This window comes from Pseudochaenichthys georgianus, chromosome 7 (genome assembly GCF_902827115.2).
Source record: "Pseudochaenichthys georgianus chromosome 7, fPseGeo1.2, whole genome shotgun sequence".
NCBI lineage: Eukaryota > Metazoa > Chordata > Actinopteri > Perciformes > Channichthyidae > Pseudochaenichthys > Pseudochaenichthys georgianus.
Genome location: NC_047509.1, coordinates 10,910,818 through 10,931,233, shown reverse-complemented (window position 1 = coordinate 10,931,233; position 20,416 = coordinate 10,910,818). Strand labels below are relative to the sequence as shown.

Genomic DNA, 20,416 nt, shown 5'->3' with positions numbered 1-20,416 from the left:
AAAAACAATACAGTTTTTGCCAAGAAGGTGAGGCTTATTGACAGGGCGAGATATAAATATACTGTTGGTACTTGTCAATGTCTCTCGGTATGTGCATGTAGCCCTGTAAATACGATGTCCTTTTGTGTTCTGTTGCTTTATGTTCGTGTTGTAACCTACTTGCTGCCATGTTGGACAGGTCTCCCTTGAAAAAGAGATTGATGATCTTAATGGGACCATCTGGTTGAATAAAGGTTTAAAAAAAAAAATCTATTATTTTTTTTTTTAAATCGCGGTAGATTTTGTCAGTCTCACGACGGTATTGAGACATTTATTTACCGCGATATTCAATATATCGTTACATCCCTAGTCCTTTGTGTTCACTATTCCTTATTCAAAAGAGTATTCGTAGTTTCCTCAGGGGCTGCTAATGTCCATACCACTCCTTGTCTGATCTATTCAAACAGACCAACTGTCTACCAGCATTACACACATCTACCTAATTGTCTGTTGCCAACTGAATCGCAATTCGTCTTGGACGCCTTCCGCTAGTCCCAGGCTCTTGATTTCCCATGAGCCCACCTATCAAACAACTCGGGAGGACCAAATTAAAGCAAATCCAAGCATGTCAAGTGCAATATTAATATGGCAATGATAAAGAAGACCCAGTGACAATAAAAACATGTGCGACACATACTAAAAAGGTAGTTAAATGCGGTGAGGCAATGCAGGCAACTGATCCTCAGTGTGCCAAAGTCAAAATAGATACAAATCAGCATGAGGAGGGAAAGAAATCACAACATAGACACCATTTCTAGGTGTTGATTAACATTGAACAGCATGAAAGGACAATGATGAGTATACTCTACCTGGTGTAGCATATTGCTGATCCCTGGAAAAATCGATGCCAGCACCAATCAGTGTCATGATCTTCTCGATCTGAGGACAGGAACAGAAGAGGGAGATAAGAATCCGTAGGAGAAAATGTAGTCGAGCCTCCACCTCTCACCATAAAAACATCCAGAGAAATGCCCCATGCCGTAAACACCTAACCACCAAACGTAACAGTCTCCCGGCAAAAAGCAAATAACGGCGTTAACGATACGTTAAGTGAGAGAGAAGTCATTTAAAGTGCTTTTATGGTGAGAGAAAAATAAAGATTTTGATGGTTATCTGAAGCAACGTGGTTGATTGCCTTTTCATCTCATTTATGAAATGTGGCCTCAGCATTAAGCTCATGTATATCAGCTCTTGGTTGCAGTGTTTCATCCAAATACAAACCCATTTACAAAAGGACGTCTAAGAAATCTGATCACAAAGCAAAGGTTTTGTCAGGGCGATCAAGCTAAGAGAAAAGTTGTCAAGTCTAAGAAAACAATAAAGAAACAGGTGATTTATGGGTTCCTTTCATTTACAAAGATCTCAGAGAAAGTAGTTCTTCGACTGTGTCATATGGTTGCTTCAATAACATTTACACACCTGTTGATTTTGAGGCGGCTGAGGGTCTTAATTCAAAGTAAAGAAGGGGTTAAAATAATACACAGAGAGCCTAAGAAGAAAGGGCAATAACTCGAACTTTCAAGATACCCAGATCCCCATGGTTTATCGCAATAGTTTCATGCATTTCTACAGAATGCATGTATCTATTACTGCTGTGTTTCCATCAAGCATGGTCCCTGACATTCAAGGACAAAAAGAACATTTCCTTGAAATGCGTTCATAAGGGCACCGAAGCAGCAGAGGGCAATTGAGATGCAATATTACACCTGTCACCGCACAGAAACATGGCTCCCCCTTTCAACTATAACCACGGTATGCATAGACATTGAGTGCAGAAAAATGAAAGAAAAAAGGAGAGAGACTGACAGGGCTGTCGTCAAACCTGTGTCATTGAAAAACTTTTAATAAAATAGAGTATATAACTCTTTACCATTGCTTTTGGAAATATTTCATCTGAGGCAAAAGTCCTGGCTGCTTTACTTAAAGCCATGACAAATAATAATCTCATTATTATCATTATAAAAAGGCAATAGTGCTATCGTCAAAAGTCTTCATTTAGGATATCATCATCAATCTGTGCAAGGATGCTTAGAAGTGAGATAGCATCTAAATGAAAAAGAAATGTCAGAGAGAGAAATCCAGCTTTGAAGAACCATCCATCTGACTTTCTGTGCTGCCGTTAGACCGGACAGTAAATGTTAAATCAGAGCTTTTAGACTTGCTTAGAAGAAGAAATGAATAATCACTGAGATGATATCATTCGAAAGGGTTCATGAAACCTGAAAGGATCCCGTCTACCTCTACAGAGCATGCCCCAGAAGAGGACAGAGCCACACCCCCAAAAGGACCACGAGATATTTACAGGAAGGATGCATTTCTTACGCTGTCAACGGAATTAGATCTTCTGTGTATGGTGGTGGAAGAAGTCGTAGGTTTCTGCTAAAAGAGAACTCAAGGTTTTGTTTTGCCCTTCTTCCGTGTACCTACTACACCTTCTATGGCAAAACGGATTGAAATCAGCCTGTTTTATACAAAGATCCGCTACAGAGTACAGAAAACATTCAACTGAACACACAAATGGAACATCGGACATATCTAGAGAATGAGCTATTGAAAAATCAATGGAAGAATCCATCGTCCTGAAGATCACACACAATGCTGAACATATGATGTACACTGCCTTCTGTTATTTTTAGATTCAACATCAATCCTAAGCATATCAGAGAAAACAAACCTGTAACTCTAGTAAGAGGTGAGAGACAAAGTGGATCACAACATTTATCCATCTGCAATTGTTCCTTCTCCATACTGTTGATTAAAATACACCATAATGACCAGATGGTAGATAAGTCCCACAAGCTTGTCAAATAACCTCCATCTTTCATCGCCACACGTCTCTACTTCAGTCGTTAAACAGACGAGTGGACGATCAATCAATCAATGTTTATTTTATTTTTATTTTGAGTCGGCAGCTCGTCTCCTACCTGAGGAATGACTGAGCAAACAAGGATGAGTCAGCAAAAAAAAAGGTTCTGTTTTCAGAGTGTCAGTGGTTTCATTGTGCTTAACCAAACAGAAAATATCCTCGCCATACCCTCACCAGGTATATGCCGTATAAGCAGCTGGACGACAGGGTGCTTGGCTTTAATATTGGAGGAATAATTGCCAATAATAAAGTGTCCTTATTTGACATTGGGTGTAGGAGGTACGCAGCGTTTCATTCTTTTTTTTCTCCCCCCCCCCCCCCCCTAGCACATTTTGGGAGATTGAATTCTTGCAGAAAGTCGGATGAGAAGATCCCAAAATGATATATGTACACATACTCCAGTTAAAGACTAACGACATTGTTTATTTGGAGTTGTGTCGCTCGACATGTGATGAAAATAAATCCAATAGTCACCCTCTTTAAGCTCTGACTTTGGTCTACATCATCGTCTGAGAAACATATCTGTCTCTTTAGCTGCTAAATGCTCCACTATGTTCATCAGTGAGTCAAATGGTGCCTGTCGTTTGTTGCTGAGCAGGCGCAGCACTTGACTGTTGCTCCCATAATAACCTCAATGATTAGCAGGACAATTAGAAAGCTGCTGATGTACACTGGAATTAATCAGGGGTCCAATATGTGTGTACACACACACACACACACACACACACACACACACACACACACACACACACACACACACACACACACACACACACACACACACACACACACACACACACACACACACACACACACACACCACACACACACACACACACACACACACACACACACACACACACACACACACACACACACACACACACACACACACACACACACACACACACACACACACACACACACACACAAGTTGTAGCCCCTGTGATAATGAGGACAGGGGGCAGTGATCTCATCTCATAAAGTGGCCGAGGTCTTTACTGAAGGGAGAAGGATCCTCATGTGGGTGGCATCCTTTCCCAGCAACGAGCAGAAAACAGCGCAATAAAAAAAATGGACATGCAATCAAAATGCCAAGGTTGTTTCTTCAGCTCGCACCATGTACCTTTAAAAAGCAAGTTGTTATATTAATTTCCCTTCTACTGATGCATCTGAAACAACCTCAGGATACCTTTCTAAATGCCTCACGCTGCAGTGTATAAGAATAAAGAAATAAAGATAATATCTGACAACAGACCAAGATTTTCCGGCTGCTTTTAGTCTTGGTGTATCTAACTAACAAGTTTAACAAAAAAGGGAATACTGGCTGCTCCGCCGAGATTCAGAAGCAGCTACTGTGGAAGGCAGGTGTGATATACTGCTGGAGCTGCGTACATATATCCTTATCAGGGGACACGGCACAATGATTTCCTCAAGGTAAAACACATCCACTACAAGAAAGAGCTCCTGAGTTTCATGGTCGAGGACAAAGAAGCTCGATGCCATGAGGAGAGGGAGAGGAATGTGTTTTTGTGCTGCAGGATCGAATCAATACAGAGACCTGAAATGGAGAGGCGTCCATTGTGAGCTGGACTCGCCATGAGGAGGGAGATACAAAGAGGAGGGTCAGAAGAAGTCAGGGGAGGGGCGGAGGCCAACAGCTGAAGAGCCAGCGGTGATGGGAGATGGCCGGGAGATTAAAGACACATGGACCCATTTATCATGCTTCTCACAGCAGGACAGCTACTCCAGGAAAGACTGTGTTTAAAGAAGAGTGTTCTTTCTTTCTCAGCCTTGAGAAACTTGAACAATGCCAAACTAAATCTCAGAGACGGGGAGAGCTTGTTCGGGGTGAAACAAAAGGCTGCTGCAGAGAGAGTGTGCCCGGACCACCGGCCTCAAATTGGCACGCTGGCACCAAAACAAGGCTTGGATGAAAACTATGGACGAGTGAATGTGTATCAAGGGGAACACAAGCGCACCACCGTCTAAAGAGGGTGCCAACACCTCAATGCCACAGTGGGACAAAGCTCTGTCAGCAGTCCCATCATCATCATCATCATCATCATCATCATCATCCTAAAATAGCCCAAGGACATGCTTTTCTCCCTTCTGTACAACCTCGAAAACTTTGCGAAATTACCCCCAAAGGATGTAGAAATATATATAAAACCTTCCATTAAGTTGAAATCCTCTGGAGAAGTTGGAACAGAGAGGGCAGCCTCTCTTTGGTTCCAATGACTAGACAAACACTAAGTAGTGGCTGCATGTCTCAGCTCCCTGTGGCTCTCCTGATGAGGATTAGAGAATAGATGGACCCCGCTGGTTGCCCCAGGCCGTGACACACACCCAAAGCTCGGTTTGATCTCTGCAGGTCAAATCGACAAAACTTCCATGAAACAAACAGCAAGGCCACTTATAAAAATAAAAATAAAAGCTTCGAACAAATCCACAATGAGTTCAAGAACATGGCAAAAACAGAACAAAGAGATAATGCATGAATTGGCTGTTGATTAAAAAAAAAAAAATGTATTTCAAAGTACACACTCAAAAGAACAACGTGAGGGAGACCTCTTGTTCTGTTGTGCCGTATTTAGCCATGAGCGCATGCTAATCGAACAGGCTTAACAAGAAATATATTATCCAAGGAAATGCTAGAAAGCTTCAATTATTTCCCCATTCAGTTCACTCATGGCAGGAAGACAAGATCCTCCAGTGGATCTGCAGCCTGGAAGGGAATCAATACTCACAAAAGCTGGTTTCATAGTGGGTCTGTGGAGTGCGAACAGGAGAATGAAGTTGAAAGTGAAGCGAGGCTGTGGATGGCGGCCCTCTCCTTCTGTCTACAGCTCTCTCTCTCCTCCCATCTGTGGAGCTCAGTGAGCTGGCCCACACAATGCGCCCCCCGGATTGTCATCTCCAGTCTGATCCCGAGGACCAAGACCAAGCGACATTAGCATACACAACAGCACACACCCCGCACGTAGAGCTCAACACACACACACACACACACACACACACACACACACACACACACGCAGAGAGCTCCCTCAAATGCATAGGCCAAGACCCTCATGCAAGTCAAATCTCCTTGTCTTGAAACCAGAGGCATCCAAGAGTGTGTGTGAAGAAAGGGAGGGAGTATCACAGATATAGAAAGAAGAGGAAGGAGGGTGTGAGAACGGGAGTATTTAGCAAACCAGATTACAAGAGCAGAAGGATGGCTTTTAAAAAGGGGTTTGTGTTTTAGGGTAATGTCCTGGGACCCTTCGCCCCAAACGGTGTCACATAGCACAGCAGAGTTGTGACAGGCAAAATGGCTGCCAATCTCAGATAGTGCAAAGGGAAAGAAAACACTGTAGAAGAAGCCATATGGGCCAAGGAGAGGGAGAGAAAGTAGAGGTTTCATTTTCAGGGGGACACTCCCTACATCATTAAGGAGAGTGCAGGCTAGGTTACACCCAATCAAACTTTAACTACTCTCCCCACACTGCTCTCATTCGAAATGCACTTTATATATCGGCAATGTGAATATTTCCATTTCAAGCTAATGCAGGTTTATTTTTTGAAAGGGGAAGGAGAAGAAAGATGGAACGCTCGCCTTTTCCTTTCAGCACTGAGCTCAAAGGCATCCGAATCACTATGCAATCGAGAAAAAACAGACTTCCGAGTTATTTAACACTTACTGAGGCTTTGGACAAAAGAAGTTGCCTTTTCAAAAGAAATACTAACAGACTGCCAACCACAGTTCTAATAAACATCTTATTGCTTTGAAATGAATCAAAATCTTATTTGGGCATTGTGCAATCAGTGCAAATAGAAAAGGTGTTACAGCTGCAACCCGCTTCTTTATACATTATTTCTGAGGCAGTGTGGCTTATATTTTGCACATTGCAGCTTTGGGTTTCTACATGTTACATTAATTCTAGCTGCATTGCATGAATGAGAGATGTATTGGTTTAGCTGACAGGCTGCGACACACACACACACACACACACACACACACACACACACACACACACACACACACACACACACACACACACACACACACACACACACACACACACACACACACACACACACACACACACACACACACACACACACACACACACACACACACACACACACACACACACACACACACACACACACACACACACACACACACACACACACTTCTGCACTGACAACCAGAAAAAAATCGTACATTTCAAGGTCAACTTGATTGTTAGTATTAAGCCAAACAATTTCATCTTAAAGCCAGCAGAGTAAATAAAATGCAGTCCATGCTATGTATTACTAATTAAGGATGAATTGTGATGCTGGTTGCCAGCAGGATTTTAAATAAGCTTTTTGGCATTCATTTTCCCGGATAAGATCTCCTCTTTTGTTAGATGTCAATAATGCAGCCTGTTCTCCGGCCACATGGGAGGACAGCAATACCTTCTCCTCTGCAGCCTGTATTGCTCAGCTAATATTCTTCAGTTCCTCTATGCGAAAGCTCCCAGAGAAGAGAACAGAAGAGCTACACTAAACTATAGGCGCATTCACACTGCGGTACTTTTCCCACATTACATTACATTGCATTTAGCTGACGCTTTTATCCAAAGCGACTTACAATAAGTACATTCGACCAGGAAGACACAACCTTGAGGAAAACAGAATCATATAAGAACATCAGGTTTCAAAGAGCCAATCGTTTCAAGTGCTGCTCAACTGGCTATAGATAAGCCAGTCCTTTATTAGTATATAATATAGATAAGCCAGTCCTTTATTAGTATACAAAGGTTCATGCGAACTTAGTTCATGATCGCGTTCACACCAAAAAGAGCGGGTACTAAAATTAGTTCATGCGAACCTTTTTACACTTTCGAGCGGCTCTTTTGTGAGAAAAGAGCTATATTTCTGATTGGCTGGGCGGATTCCAAACCACGCCCCGTAAAACTCCCAAAAAGTTTTGTGAAGCCGCCATTTTATTATCCTTGCATTAGCATTATTAGCATTAGCCCAGCGCAGAAACGCAGAGAGACTAACTTATGGCAACACAAAATAAAACATGGGAGCGGTGGAGATGAGGAGGTGTCGGCGTTCGGCGTTCTGCGATTTACTCCGAAGGCTTCAGGGGACTTTGGGCGGCAGTATACGCCGTGAAGTGGTTTGCGGCCTGCCAGTAAACCCAAAGCAGAAGAAGAAGAAGAAGAAGTGACGTCAGCGGCTTCATTTGCCTAATCCACCCCCAGGGACTTTTTCCGGTGTGAACGCGATCTGTACTTAGTTCATGCCAACTAAGAGTTGGCATGAACTAAGTTCGCATGAACCTTTGTGTGAAAAGTACCGCAGTGTGAATGCGCCAGTGTGAATGGCTGGCTGCTGAGAGCATCGGGGGGAAGAGAAGCAATCTTGGAACACCAAGCAATGTCATGGCCGCCTTAATCAAATATCATTGTGTTGACCTTATTTCCCAACTGGACCACAATGCACTGCAGAGAGACAATGATATCGCAGAAGAAGTGTCAACACTGTTCTCTATATCTTTAGGGAGGGTTTTGGTTCAGCATCTGATTTAAATGGTGATCGAGATAGATTGATAATTGCATTGGCTCATTATAGCTCACTAAAGAATATAGATCAAATATATCACTGTATATGTTGGCTAATCATTTAGAAACAGTGTCACTTGTTCATGGGTTGTCCACCAGAGAGCACCGACATGTTGGTTTTATTACGGTAAATGTACCCTTTTAGTATCAATCTTCATCGTAATTATTATTATTACCAAATCTAAAGGAGTTGTTCAAGAAGGATATGAGTTTATGTTAAAGAAACAAATACCATCACAAAAATAAAAGCTTATTCAAACCGTCAGATATTGATATCCGTATCAGCTACAAAAATGCAGAATTGGCACAGCTATTTAATGTATGACATCTGTTGACTACATAATTAATCCCAAAAGGAAAGATTAACAGAGAAATCAATAATTAAAAGTATATGTTGAATTTTTCTTTTTCTTTTGTGACAAGCAAATGCAGACTGCAGAACATTTTATAGCAGAAATAGACTTGTCGTGACACAGTTTCAAAGCATATACCTGGCTGTTGCGTCATTGGTTGTGTTTCTTTAGTAGTCGTCATAAACATAGAGATGACTACATTTGCATTTGTCTTTTATCTAAAAAATCAGCACTCAAGTCAAACTAGGGCATTGCCACTATAAGGTTATTATGTATGAAATAAACTGACCGCACATAGAGAAGGTCACTCTGAAGGTCAGTTATTGCCGCAACTTTAGTCAAATCCTACTACTTTCAATTTCTGAGAGTGTTTCCTTGGCAGGCTCTGGCAATACAATAAAATGAAATGATATTGCTGAAGTAGATTAAGATTGAAACCCTCCTTGTGGCCCTGAAGATCCTGAAGACAAGGTTACATAGAAGGAAGGAGTCATGCTGCTGAAGTGTTAATCTTTCCCTTCAGTCTAGAAAACAAGTTTGAAATTTGACAAACTGCTGTAAGGGGCCTTGTTTGTTTGTTTGTTTGTGTTGTTTCCGGGCAGAACAGACATTGGGTTATTTTGCTGTCATGCCTCAAGGCCCCTCAAAGACCATCTCCTCAAGTACAGCTTTGTTGCAGTGGGCTAGTATGACAGTTATCACCCTTAAAGCCCTGATCTCACGGACAATTGTAAGTGGCTACTGCCTGAGATCGAATGCAGTGGTTTTATTAAATGTGCCAACTGCTAGGACTGTCTCAGGGAAGACAGCTTTTAGATGCTCCTCTGTCTTGGAATAGTCTGCAAATTAAATGGAAACTGAACAATCTGGTGCCACTAAATGTTTTTAAGGCTCGGTTGGATGCTCGTCAATCGGAAGCTATTGGTACCTGTTTATGTGGATAATTATGTAAATGAAGCTGAATGATGTCCTTTTGTTGTTCTATTTATGTTTTTATGTTTCATGTGGAACTACTTGAGCAGGTCTCCTTTGAAAAAGAGATCAATGATCTCAATGGGATTTATCTGTATAAATAAAGGTTTGAAATGAAATGAACATCAACACAACATCTGGCACAGTTTTATGGCTGCACGTAACCAACATAAATAATAAAGCTGCACTCTCACAGTAGAGATGAGTAAATGAGATCATTAGAGAAGAGATCCAACAATAAAGTCTAGGTCATAAAGATTACAGAGTGAAGCAAAACGCTGCAGCGATAATACATCATTCAGGTTTGTTGTGCACCAAACACAGGTCAGAAGAAGCCGAGATATACTACTGCAGAGATATTTTGTATTCTGTTTAATTTCCCCATGCAGAACAACAAAGCAGCCCTGCTCTGAACGCTTTGCTACGGAAGAGGTCAAAGAAGAGAACAATTCCCGACAACCAGCGAACAAACCACGGCCCAGAGCAGCACAGATATCGACCTCCGAGCTGCTCTTATCTCCGCGGGATACTTCTGAAAGGAGCGTGTAAAGACACACTGTGCAGCAACCCAATCTCCTCACGGTGGAGAGAAGAAGGAATTCGCGGCGCTATCTGAGCCCCATGATTTCCTCCTGATGGTCTGGCATCACAAACACAACTTGTGAGACATCTCTCGGACTAAGCTGCACCTCGGCGTAGCAATAATTGTAAGAGAGAGGCATGTTGTCGGCAGCAGACACAGAGCGGAACACAAACAACGTCAGGGAACATTACTAAGAGGAAAGCTTGTGCCAATGCTCAGTTGAGAGCCCTGGAGGATGGCATTAATCCGACTCACAATGGGTGTTGAAGGAAAAAGCCTAAAAAAGGAAGACGTGTTAACTTGTATGACCTCCTGCTAATTCATTATGATATATGCTTACATTACAGACTATAAATACTTATAAAGTAAAGCGATAAGGGGTGGTAAAGTTACGCTTGCAGCAGAGTGTTTAGAACAGATCTGCAGCTTGTATTTTCGCTCTGAATCTCAATTTCCAAATCTCTGCCTATTGTCTTGCTCTCTCCGCCTTTTTGATCCCCATATTCAAGTGTCCTCTGATCTCCTCTCTCTCTGGCTCAGCTCTTCATCCCAGACAAAGCATTAAAGTGTTGAATGGAGGGGTATATTTAGTTCTAAACATCCACTGTGATCACAAACACAAACCATACATGAGAAAATAAACGTTCACTAAATGAATGCCAAGTCAAATATTCACTATGATGCAATACGCTTCGTGGAACAACGTCAGCAACAAAACACATTTTTTGGGAGACATGACATTTAAACACCTTCACTATTTACTTGAACACCTTTTCCATCAGCCATTGTGTTTACTGAACGTTTGTGTCCCCTTAAGACAACCGGTGGGCTTTGAGTTGACAGAATGGGAACACGGTGGAAGTTTGTGGAAGTTAACTACAATCAACCGAGTTGTTGACGGACGGTACTGAGGCTCTCACTCCATCTAAAGTGTTGTTGTTGTGGATGAATGCCTTGTGGCTGCAGCACTAGAACAAGCCGACTTAAGCCTTACAAGTGGGGCTTTGTCAAAACAGGAGAAAAAAAAAAAAGGGACACACTGCTGTACACAAGAGGAATCCTAGAAAATATTCTCACACAACTTATACGGTATAAGTATACAGAGACAACACACGATGCACACAAACACAAAACTGAACAAGTGTAGGATTATTACGTATAAAATCCCTGTTTCTAAACACTGCTGCAAGCATAACTTTAATACCCCTTATCGCTTTACTTTATACATATTTATAGTCTGTAATGTACGTATATTATATTTGGATTCATGTTGCAAGTCTACATTTTAAATAAAAAATGTCCTTTTTATACAAGCTGTATCCATGAGTTGTTGTATTATTGTGTCTTATCTGCATAGTCCTTTGACTGTGTTCCTGCACGGTATCAAGTTTTTCAGTTTTCTCATTTATCCAATAGTTTTTCTGCAGTTCGATTAATGAATATTTTTTGCTTTTGAACTTATTAAGCACCTTTAAAAACTTTAACCTTGTCCAAAGTATAGTTGTTTTTACAGAACTATATACGTACAAATACTAACGGTAACACTTACCTCGTCCCATTCTGAGGTGAAAGAGGGAGATTTCTCGAGTCTCTTTTTGCCAGTGCTACAGTTGGAAACCGACTCGCTGCGGTTTCCCAATCCTCCGTCCTCCTCACTAGGGGGCGACACGAGCAGGTCCGAGTCCGACTTGGAGAGGCTGCGTGCCAGCTTCAGGTCCCCGGGGGGGCGCATCCTCACAGAAGACCCTGCCCCAGCCCCGAAGTCTCTGGGCTCCTTATTCACAGTTGCATAAATTGCTTTGGGGTCGCAGTCTGTCAGGATGGCGGCCATACTGGGACGGCTAGGTGACGGTGAAGCCGCGGCTACTTCCCCCTTTACTTTGGCAGATTTCTTTGATTCTGGCTGGCTCTGGTTGGATGGCACGACACCTGGAAGTCTGAAGGGCTCCTCGCGGCTGTCGAACACAGGGGAGGATCCGTGCAGGAGGCCAGTGAACTGCTCCAGGACACCTGCCTCCGGATCCTCGCTGAGCTGGGAGTTATCTGGAGAGAGAGGAACGGAAAGAAAGTTAGAGAAGAGAGTCGTTTGTGAGGGCTGGAGAGAAGGTTTCTAACTGAAGGGCAGATCCTCGGAGCAGGGCTAATAAGAAACCGCCCACACAGGCCAAGAAACAGATCTGTAATTGTTTCCTACCAGGAGTGACGGAGAGAAAAAGAAGGAGAGATGGAGCAAGGAGAAGGCGTATGTTGGCTGGAGAAATAACAGAATTCCAAACAGCTTGCAGCCGTCTGCTGGTGCCTGACTGCCTTTATTTTGTCATTGAAGCTAGTCATCATTGTGACTCGCCTTACCTCACAGGGCCTCGTCTGTTCGCTCCATTTTCCCCAAGATGACACTGAAAAGTCCCACGAGCTAATGACTACACTTGTATGCTAAAAACCACATAACTGTCCACAATCACACATTCAAATATGTAAAAAAAGTGAAAAAAATAACTTACATCAGCTGCCTTCTCAACAAAAACAACTCCTTAATAGCCACAACAATTAAAACAATTGGATTTTCCTCCTCCCTCTCCCTGAGGAATTCCTGCCACCTAAGCCTCTTCTCCACTATGAAGTCAGCCATAGAATGCCAGTGGCTTTTGCCATCCTCTTTGGCTTTAGAAGAACCCCAAGTCTGCGTGGTTCTGCAGTAATCTCCCCGTGAACGGCAGTGATGCGAGTTGTCGTCTGCCGGCCGGGTGAGTGACCAGCAGCCCTCTGAGTTTTCTGTTTTCTAATTCTGGACTTAAATGGTGGCTCAGGAATGGAAATTTGAATCCCCTATCCTCCCGCAGCCAGACTCCTGATAATTATCCCTGCGACACATGGTGAAGGAGTGTGTCTGTAAGGTGTGTGTGGTCTGTCTCTGCCAGGGTGACAGGGTCAGGGTGTTTGGTGACAGCGAATCTGGGGCACTCACACCACAGGAGAAGTATTGACCTGTTGCAACACTTACTTTGTCCTTCAGAGAAGAGTTTGAGCAAATGTTCTGCTAGCAATGTGTGGTTCAGCTCTGCCATCACTCAACATGCTGTTCAAAGAATGCAAACATCAAAAGAGTTGGCTGCGAAGGAGTAATATCGAAGGGATGGAGCGTACAACTCGACTGTTAGACACGCAGACTCACGCCGACGCCGCCAAACGGCCCTATTATCCTTGCCGGGGCAGTGCAACGCCCACAACACTCCCCTTCACACAAGTTTCTCAACACTTGAACATCCAGGAAATGTGTGTGTGTGGGTGTTTGTGTGTGTTATAAGAGGAGAGTGAGTGTACGCATACATATGTCAGGACCACAGCCAGACACCCACCCTCTCTGAGGCAGCTGGGGAGTGTGCACGCCCTGTGAGCACATCAACTTGCTTCCAACAATCTCACATTGATGTTAACCCCTGCCGCTCACACAGTACTATGCTGGAAGAGTACACAGACTGATTCCGATGTTATTGCAGCTCATAGATGGGTGAGGTCACCACGGAGTCGGGGGGGTGTTTGTATTTCATTTGGCCAAGAAGGCTCCATGTCTGAATAATGATGTCAGGTTTGTTTTGCAGACACTGCAGTGCAGGCTGTCAATCCAGCGTTTACACAGCCCCAAAGTCAACGCGGGCTCCGCCTGTGAAAACTCTGCTCTGTTAATATTGCTGATAGAAGATATTTTTATCCTCGGTCTTCTACTGCAGAAAGTCAATAAAGAAATAAAAGCTGACTTAATGATGTTTGGACATTTATAGAAAAGTGAGTAAACAAATGCTTATATCGACAATGCCGGTCAATAAAGGACAAGTCACTACCCATAATCACATTTTGTTGTTCTGTTGCTTATGTTTTTATGTCTTCTTGTGGAACCTACTGCTGCAGGTCTCCCTTGAAAAAGAGATCATTGATCTCAATGGGATTTTACCTGGATAAATAAAGGTTTTTAATTGAATTGAACATTCAACAGCGTACACAGAAATATGAAAGAACATACCATCTTGTTAAATTATGTAAATGTACCCAAGTGAAACTAATGTTTAAAAAGACTCACACACTGAGGGACTTAGACAGATACATCTGGTTAGATATGAAAGAAGTTGAACATGGTTTTGTTGGGAGACAGGTGCTTTTCATCTACAGCCTTTCTGCATAATCTGTGGTATTTAATTTCACACCAGCAATCCAAACAACTGTACATTTCAGAAAAAACCTTCAAAGCTTTCGATGTGCTTTATAGCACTAGAGGGAACTTAAAACTGTAAAAGCTGCACATCCAGCATGAAGAAAAGAGTAAAGATAGATTTGATTCCTCACTATCACTGTTCATAACCGTGTCCCATGGAAACCACATGTTTGTTTTCTGTGGAGAATCATAGGACATGAGTCCTCGTGGGAAATGTCCTTTGGAAACCCGATGAAAACACGACGCAGAGGTGGAAACCTGTTGGGAGTCACTGGATTCCTGCTGAGGACAGCAATGTGTTTGTGACAGATTATAAACACTGTGATATCGCTGACTGTGCATATCTCCTCCACCTGCCACAGCGCTGAGCTCTGGTCCCTGACCGTCCTCACGGGGGGGGGGAACCAGAGCTCAGATCGCCTCAATCACAATGAACACCACGTCCACGGGAGAAGAGCTCAACTCAGGCAGCTGTCCATGTTTATGTAAAACACTAACGTGGGAACGGTGCATTTAACTTGCTGACGTGCATAATAACAATGTGGTACTTCCATATTAACAGACGTGTGGTTTTTGTGGCTTTAAAAAAGGGAAAAGAGAGTACAACTCGGGTATCACACATGACTATGTGCCATGAAAATGGAAATAAAGGGCTTTCCGTGCTTTAAGAAGTGTTTAATATTTCCCTTACTGCCCAAAACACCAGCTGTTAAGCACCTATTCTTAAGTCGTGTGCCAAAACATATGCAGGAATAATATGCACGCAATTGACAATACAAATCTATTTAAATGATTTATTTACTCTTAGACCAATCAGAAATGGCTGTGTATCAACATTAAGGTGCAATGACACCAAACGGAGACTACACGCATGAGAATCAATCAGGAAACCACGTGCTCACGGATGAAAAGCCTTTTTCAATTTCCATGTGTGCCTACTTAAATAAGTTCCACAAAGTTTACATGATTAATAGATTGTTAAGTTAGATCTTTAAAACCGATGTTGCTGCAGCCCATCTATAAGTTATTTTGCACCAAATTACTTCCGACTCTTTCTCACAACCACAGTAAAGAAATAATTCAACAACAATAATGAAAAAGGTGTCCAGAGCTCCATCAAATATGCTTACCTACCATCCAATAGCTTCTTCATCAGACATTCAGAATTATTCAATGAAAGATATCTGAATGTGTTTCTGCCAAAATCCAGAGTCGTTGCCCCTTACCTCCACTCCATGCTTGACTGGATGACGTGGCATATCCAGCTTTAAGCGGGATGTTGAGATAGGAATGTCACAATCTGATCAAGAATTGTGTTTCATATTGGCAATGCAATGATTCTTTACCGCTTGCCAGGGAATGCCAATCAGCCTGACAAGTCAAATCCGCTCTGCTGCTCCAGAATGCCAATAATGCGTTCCTCACAGTGCTAATCCAAGCCTGCCAGCTCACCCTGCACCCTCAATGCTCCTCTCCCATTTCATTGACATGCTTGGTTGTGTTTCTCCAAGTCTGAAGTGTCCGGTCCATCTTTGCTCTCCCCTCACAGTATCGCCAGCAGCAGTTGTTCGTTCATTATAAGGTTACACAAAATCTGTGACGTCAAAACTCACCTCCTGGTGTCCGTGGGCTCGACCGTCCGGGAGGGTGCAGGGTGTCTTTCGTCTTGCTCTGGGCTCTGAGGTCGTTTGGGGCAGAGGGTTTACGCTAAAGTGGGTCAGAAACAGAAAAATAGTTAACTTACACCTGCCAATCAAAATGTATTGTAATGTACACCCACACACAATCATTTAAGCATATGCAGGGAATACGCTAAAAGCCATGGCTACGTTTTCAGCTAGCTTATATATAAACTGTATATACCGGTTTACAATTTCTTTCTACTGGCTGCTATCTTTTAGTTATTCAACTATTTAACTACTGTAACACAATCTGTAATAACTGTGCAATACTTTATACTGTTATCTGGTTGCCATCATTCTACTTCTACATGCTACACTTATTTACATTTTTTAAATACTGTTAATCTACTTATTGTAATTCGTGTAAGTTCTCTCTCAAATATTTAATGCATGCCTGTTAATTAATATTTTGCCTCTTTACTTTTGCTGTAACAATGAACATTTCCATTCTGTGGGACTAATAAAGGTATTCTGAGTCTGATTCTAATAGATTAGCATAACATGATATCCTATTGTTTGTCGTCATGGCAGTACTGGTTTGCCCACCTCAGCCATAATGTAGCTTGGCTCACCAGGCTGTACATTAGAGCAGAGAGGACACTTATCATTTATTATGATTAGGCAGCCGGGGAGCACAGCTAATCCAATAGGAGCTTAAAATAAAAGATGCAAGCAGATACTGTGGGCAGCAGGCGGGGTAGTGGGTGGGAGGCAGCAATAATAAAACCGCTAACTGGCTGATACATTCGGAAAAGGTGATAAGATAAGATATAATAGGACAATAAATAGAACAGGCGGGTTTGCACAGGCACAGTTATGAGGGCTAGTTTAAGACGACTTCTGCCTACTGCTGACATATGACTCAATCTGTGACTGTGAGGAGACCTTCATCTTCATTATATAACCTGCTGCGGTCGTGTGGTCATGCTCCAGATATTTAATTCAAGTTGCAGCTGTTCTGACTGTTAAAACTCCATCCATATGTGTTTTGTAAAACTTGCAGAAGTATTTACTAAAGGATTTTGCAACTGGAAGGCATTAAAGGATGAGACAAAAGCTATTGCCAAACGCGAAATTACTCTTTGATGTAAGTAAGTGAAGTTTATTTATAAATCAACATAAGAGGCGTACAATGATCAATGAACCCACAAAACACATGTTAAGAAGTCATAAAAGCACCAGAGCATAATTAAGACACAATAAAACAAAACGTACAAATAAATTTAAAAACAAACAAAATAAAAACATAGTATTAAATGGAATAAAATCAGGCACACCGGTTACCCAAACGCCTGCCCAAACAGGAATGTCTTTAAGTTGTAAAAGCGTCAACAGACTCCGCAGACCGTAGATGAGCAGGCAGAGTATTCCATCATTTAGGAGCCACAGCTGCGAACGCTCGATCACCGCGGGTCTTAAGGTGGGTACGTGGGACAGGCAGTACATTTTGCCTGTGAGACCTGAGTGGGCGGGCTGAGCTATAAGGGTGAATTAAGTCGGCCACATAAGCAGGAATCTGACCGTGCAAAGCTCTGCAGGCGCGAGTGAGGATTTTGAGGGTTAAAGGCGTGAAACATATGAGAAGTATAAAAGGAAGAATGTTAAATACCTGAGGTAGGACACTGTTGGAAGACTGTGTGGCGGTGTTCTCATCTGAGGAGAAAACATTTGAGTTAGGACAAAGTTTGGGCAGACGAAAGATTGTCCTGACCCATTGCTCAATATGTTAATGTTGCATTGCTCCTTCTGATTGTCAGGACAGACATTATGCTAGGGGTAAGCAAAAGTGATGTATAATAAAACCATGTATTATGCATGGCGACATATCAGTCAAACAGAATTCCTCCTTGCCATTTAAACACCGCTGGGTCTCCTGACCGGATAAAGCCGTTTTAAAACAGATAGGAAGTAATCGCTTAACATTTCTCCACGATGACGCAGGACAGTGAAGAATCCCTTTTTTTCTAACACCATCATTTATCCACATAGGGGGAGGCATGATGACATCAGCGATTAAAATCCAACCCTTCCGCTCAGTGACGTTTTCTTAAGAGACTAGTGAGGCTGAGTAAACCGGCGGGCCCAAGGGGATGGTTTTAAAACATCTACATTAACAGCCATGAATCAAAATGGCCACCTAATTTAATCCCATTTAATCCAATTACATGCAGTGCCATTCCTCAGGCACAACTGCTGCTCATGTACGGCAAACACAGTCGTGGCAAAGGTTGACCATGTGTGTGCAGGTGGCCTTTGTGGTTCGGAGAGGAATGCATTCAGGGTCCGTTGACTGCATCAGTGGAGATTAAAGAAGTATTTGGGTTAAAAGGAACCAGCTCTTTGCAAATTCAGCTTTAATCCTGCCAGGAATGAGGCGTCACTGGTATGCAAAGCAGTAGTGAGAGTATGTAGTTAACCCAGGGGAAAACAATCTAATTTAAAGGAATGCATACTGGATGTGCACATATTTTTCCCGGCTGGATTATACTTTAAACACACAATTACCTTTATTGGATTGGGAGTCCTGGCAGGGCGATGCGTGCTTGGTCTGAGCGGTCAGCAGCAACTCATACGTGTGATCCTCCTCCACCGGCTCGCCTCTCTTATCAATACTGCTGTTAGTATACAGAGCCTGTAGAAAGAGGCACCGAGGGAGTGGAGGCAAGGAGAAAGTGACAAGGTGAAAAGAAAATGTAATGCAACTTGGACAGATTGTTATATTTTATGATCCAACTACGTCCTTCGGGACTAAAATAGAGGGATGGAAAAGGTTTTGCCTTAAAAATACAATGCCTTAAAAGGTATTTTAATAGCGCAGTGTCTATGAGAAGCCACAGTTGAGGTCAGACTGCTTTACATTTGCATAAAGGTTGCACTCAAAGGGCCGGTTGTAATTATATAAATATATAATATATATATAAAATAATGTGTTACATTACATTATTGCCTCTGAATTGGATTAGTATCGGATAGGATAATAACTTAGTCATTAACTACGTCTGAAAGCAGAAGTCTCTTCAGTGTGCATGTCACAAAACGAGATGCATTGTGGGACATGTAGTTTATGGGCAACCTACTTCTGTAAAGTGGCATGTAACCATATAATAAACGTATTATATTCTTTGCAAGCTCTTGCGGGGCCACATAAAATGAAGTCGCGGGCCGGATTTGGCCCCCGGGCCTTGAGTTTGACACCCCTGTCTTAGAGAAACTAACCTTTTGAAAAGCTGTCCTGCCATGACTCTCACATGCACACAGCTAAACACAGCACATGTCAGAATATGTGGTTGAAAATGGGAACAAGTTTGTACTGGCTTTATGATGTCAGATCCCACTTTTAAGCTTACCTCTTCTTCATGACCCGGACAAGGATGTAACGAGTGGCCCAAGCGATCTTTCTGCAAAAGATACAAATGATAAGACCTAATAAATATATACATAGTATCAAATTAATTATTATTCATTAATATATTGCAAGAACTAAGTTAAGCAATGAATTACATCTTCACTGTGTACCACAAGAGGTTTAATGCTGGAGGGGTTTGAGACCCTGTCAAGTGGAAAGAAGACCACTATCACCCTCTAGTGGGAGTTCTGCACTTCACCTCATATGAAACTCTTTCACAAGCTATCCATGTGGCCTGCATGTGTGTGTTTGCTTGTGTGTGTGAAGGTGGGTTTTGGCTGAACAATTGCTGACCTTGCCAGCTTCACTGTCCGGCCGCCCAGAGTCCCGGTCAGAAGACTTGCCGCTGGTGAGGCTGTCCAGAGAGTGACAGGAAGTGGCTTCAAACAGAGCCTCGTACGGACTCTCCTCCTCGGGCCCCGGGGCCAGCCCAGAGATCAGCTCACTCACCTTGTCCATATCACCTAGAACACAAGTGTTAACAGACACATGCAGTTCTTAGCTGAACAGAAAAAAGGTAAACCCTATATTTCAGTTTCCTAGTCTGTGTTAAAACATAGCTAACAACACTCAGCTTTTTCTAACATCTGGTAATTCTTACTCTTTTTACGGGGGCAGGGACTCTCGTGAGGCGGAGGGATTGGTGGAGGGGGGAGGTCAATGTCAGGGGGTTTTCCAGTCATGTGACCTGCAACAGACAAA

General features: G+C 42.6%; 1 protein-coding gene across 5 annotated transcripts in view; it reads right to left on the bottom strand.

Moving 5' to 3' along the window:
- The window catches only part of LOC117449822 (ankyrin repeat and SAM domain-containing protein 1A), a 75,971-nt gene that overhangs the window by 27,637 nt on the left and 27,918 nt on the right, over window positions 1-20,416 (bottom strand). For all 5 annotated transcript variants that reach the window (XM_034087714.2, XM_034087713.2, XM_034087711.2 and 2 more), the window contains 8 exons: window positions 20,316-20,402; window positions 20,009-20,178; window positions 19,656-19,706; window positions 18,814-18,940; window positions 17,918-17,961; window positions 16,240-16,333; window positions 11,969-12,462; window positions 849-918 (listed from right to left, as the gene is read on the bottom strand). In XM_034087714.2, the coding sequence (XP_033943605.1) occupies window positions 849-918; window positions 11,969-12,462; window positions 16,240-16,333; window positions 17,918-17,961; window positions 18,814-18,940; window positions 19,656-19,706; window positions 20,009-20,178; window positions 20,316-20,402 (1,137 nt within the window). The remainder of the gene's footprint in view (window positions 1-848; window positions 919-11,968; window positions 12,463-16,239; window positions 16,334-17,917; window positions 17,962-18,813; window positions 18,941-19,655; window positions 19,707-20,008; window positions 20,179-20,315; window positions 20,403-20,416) is intronic.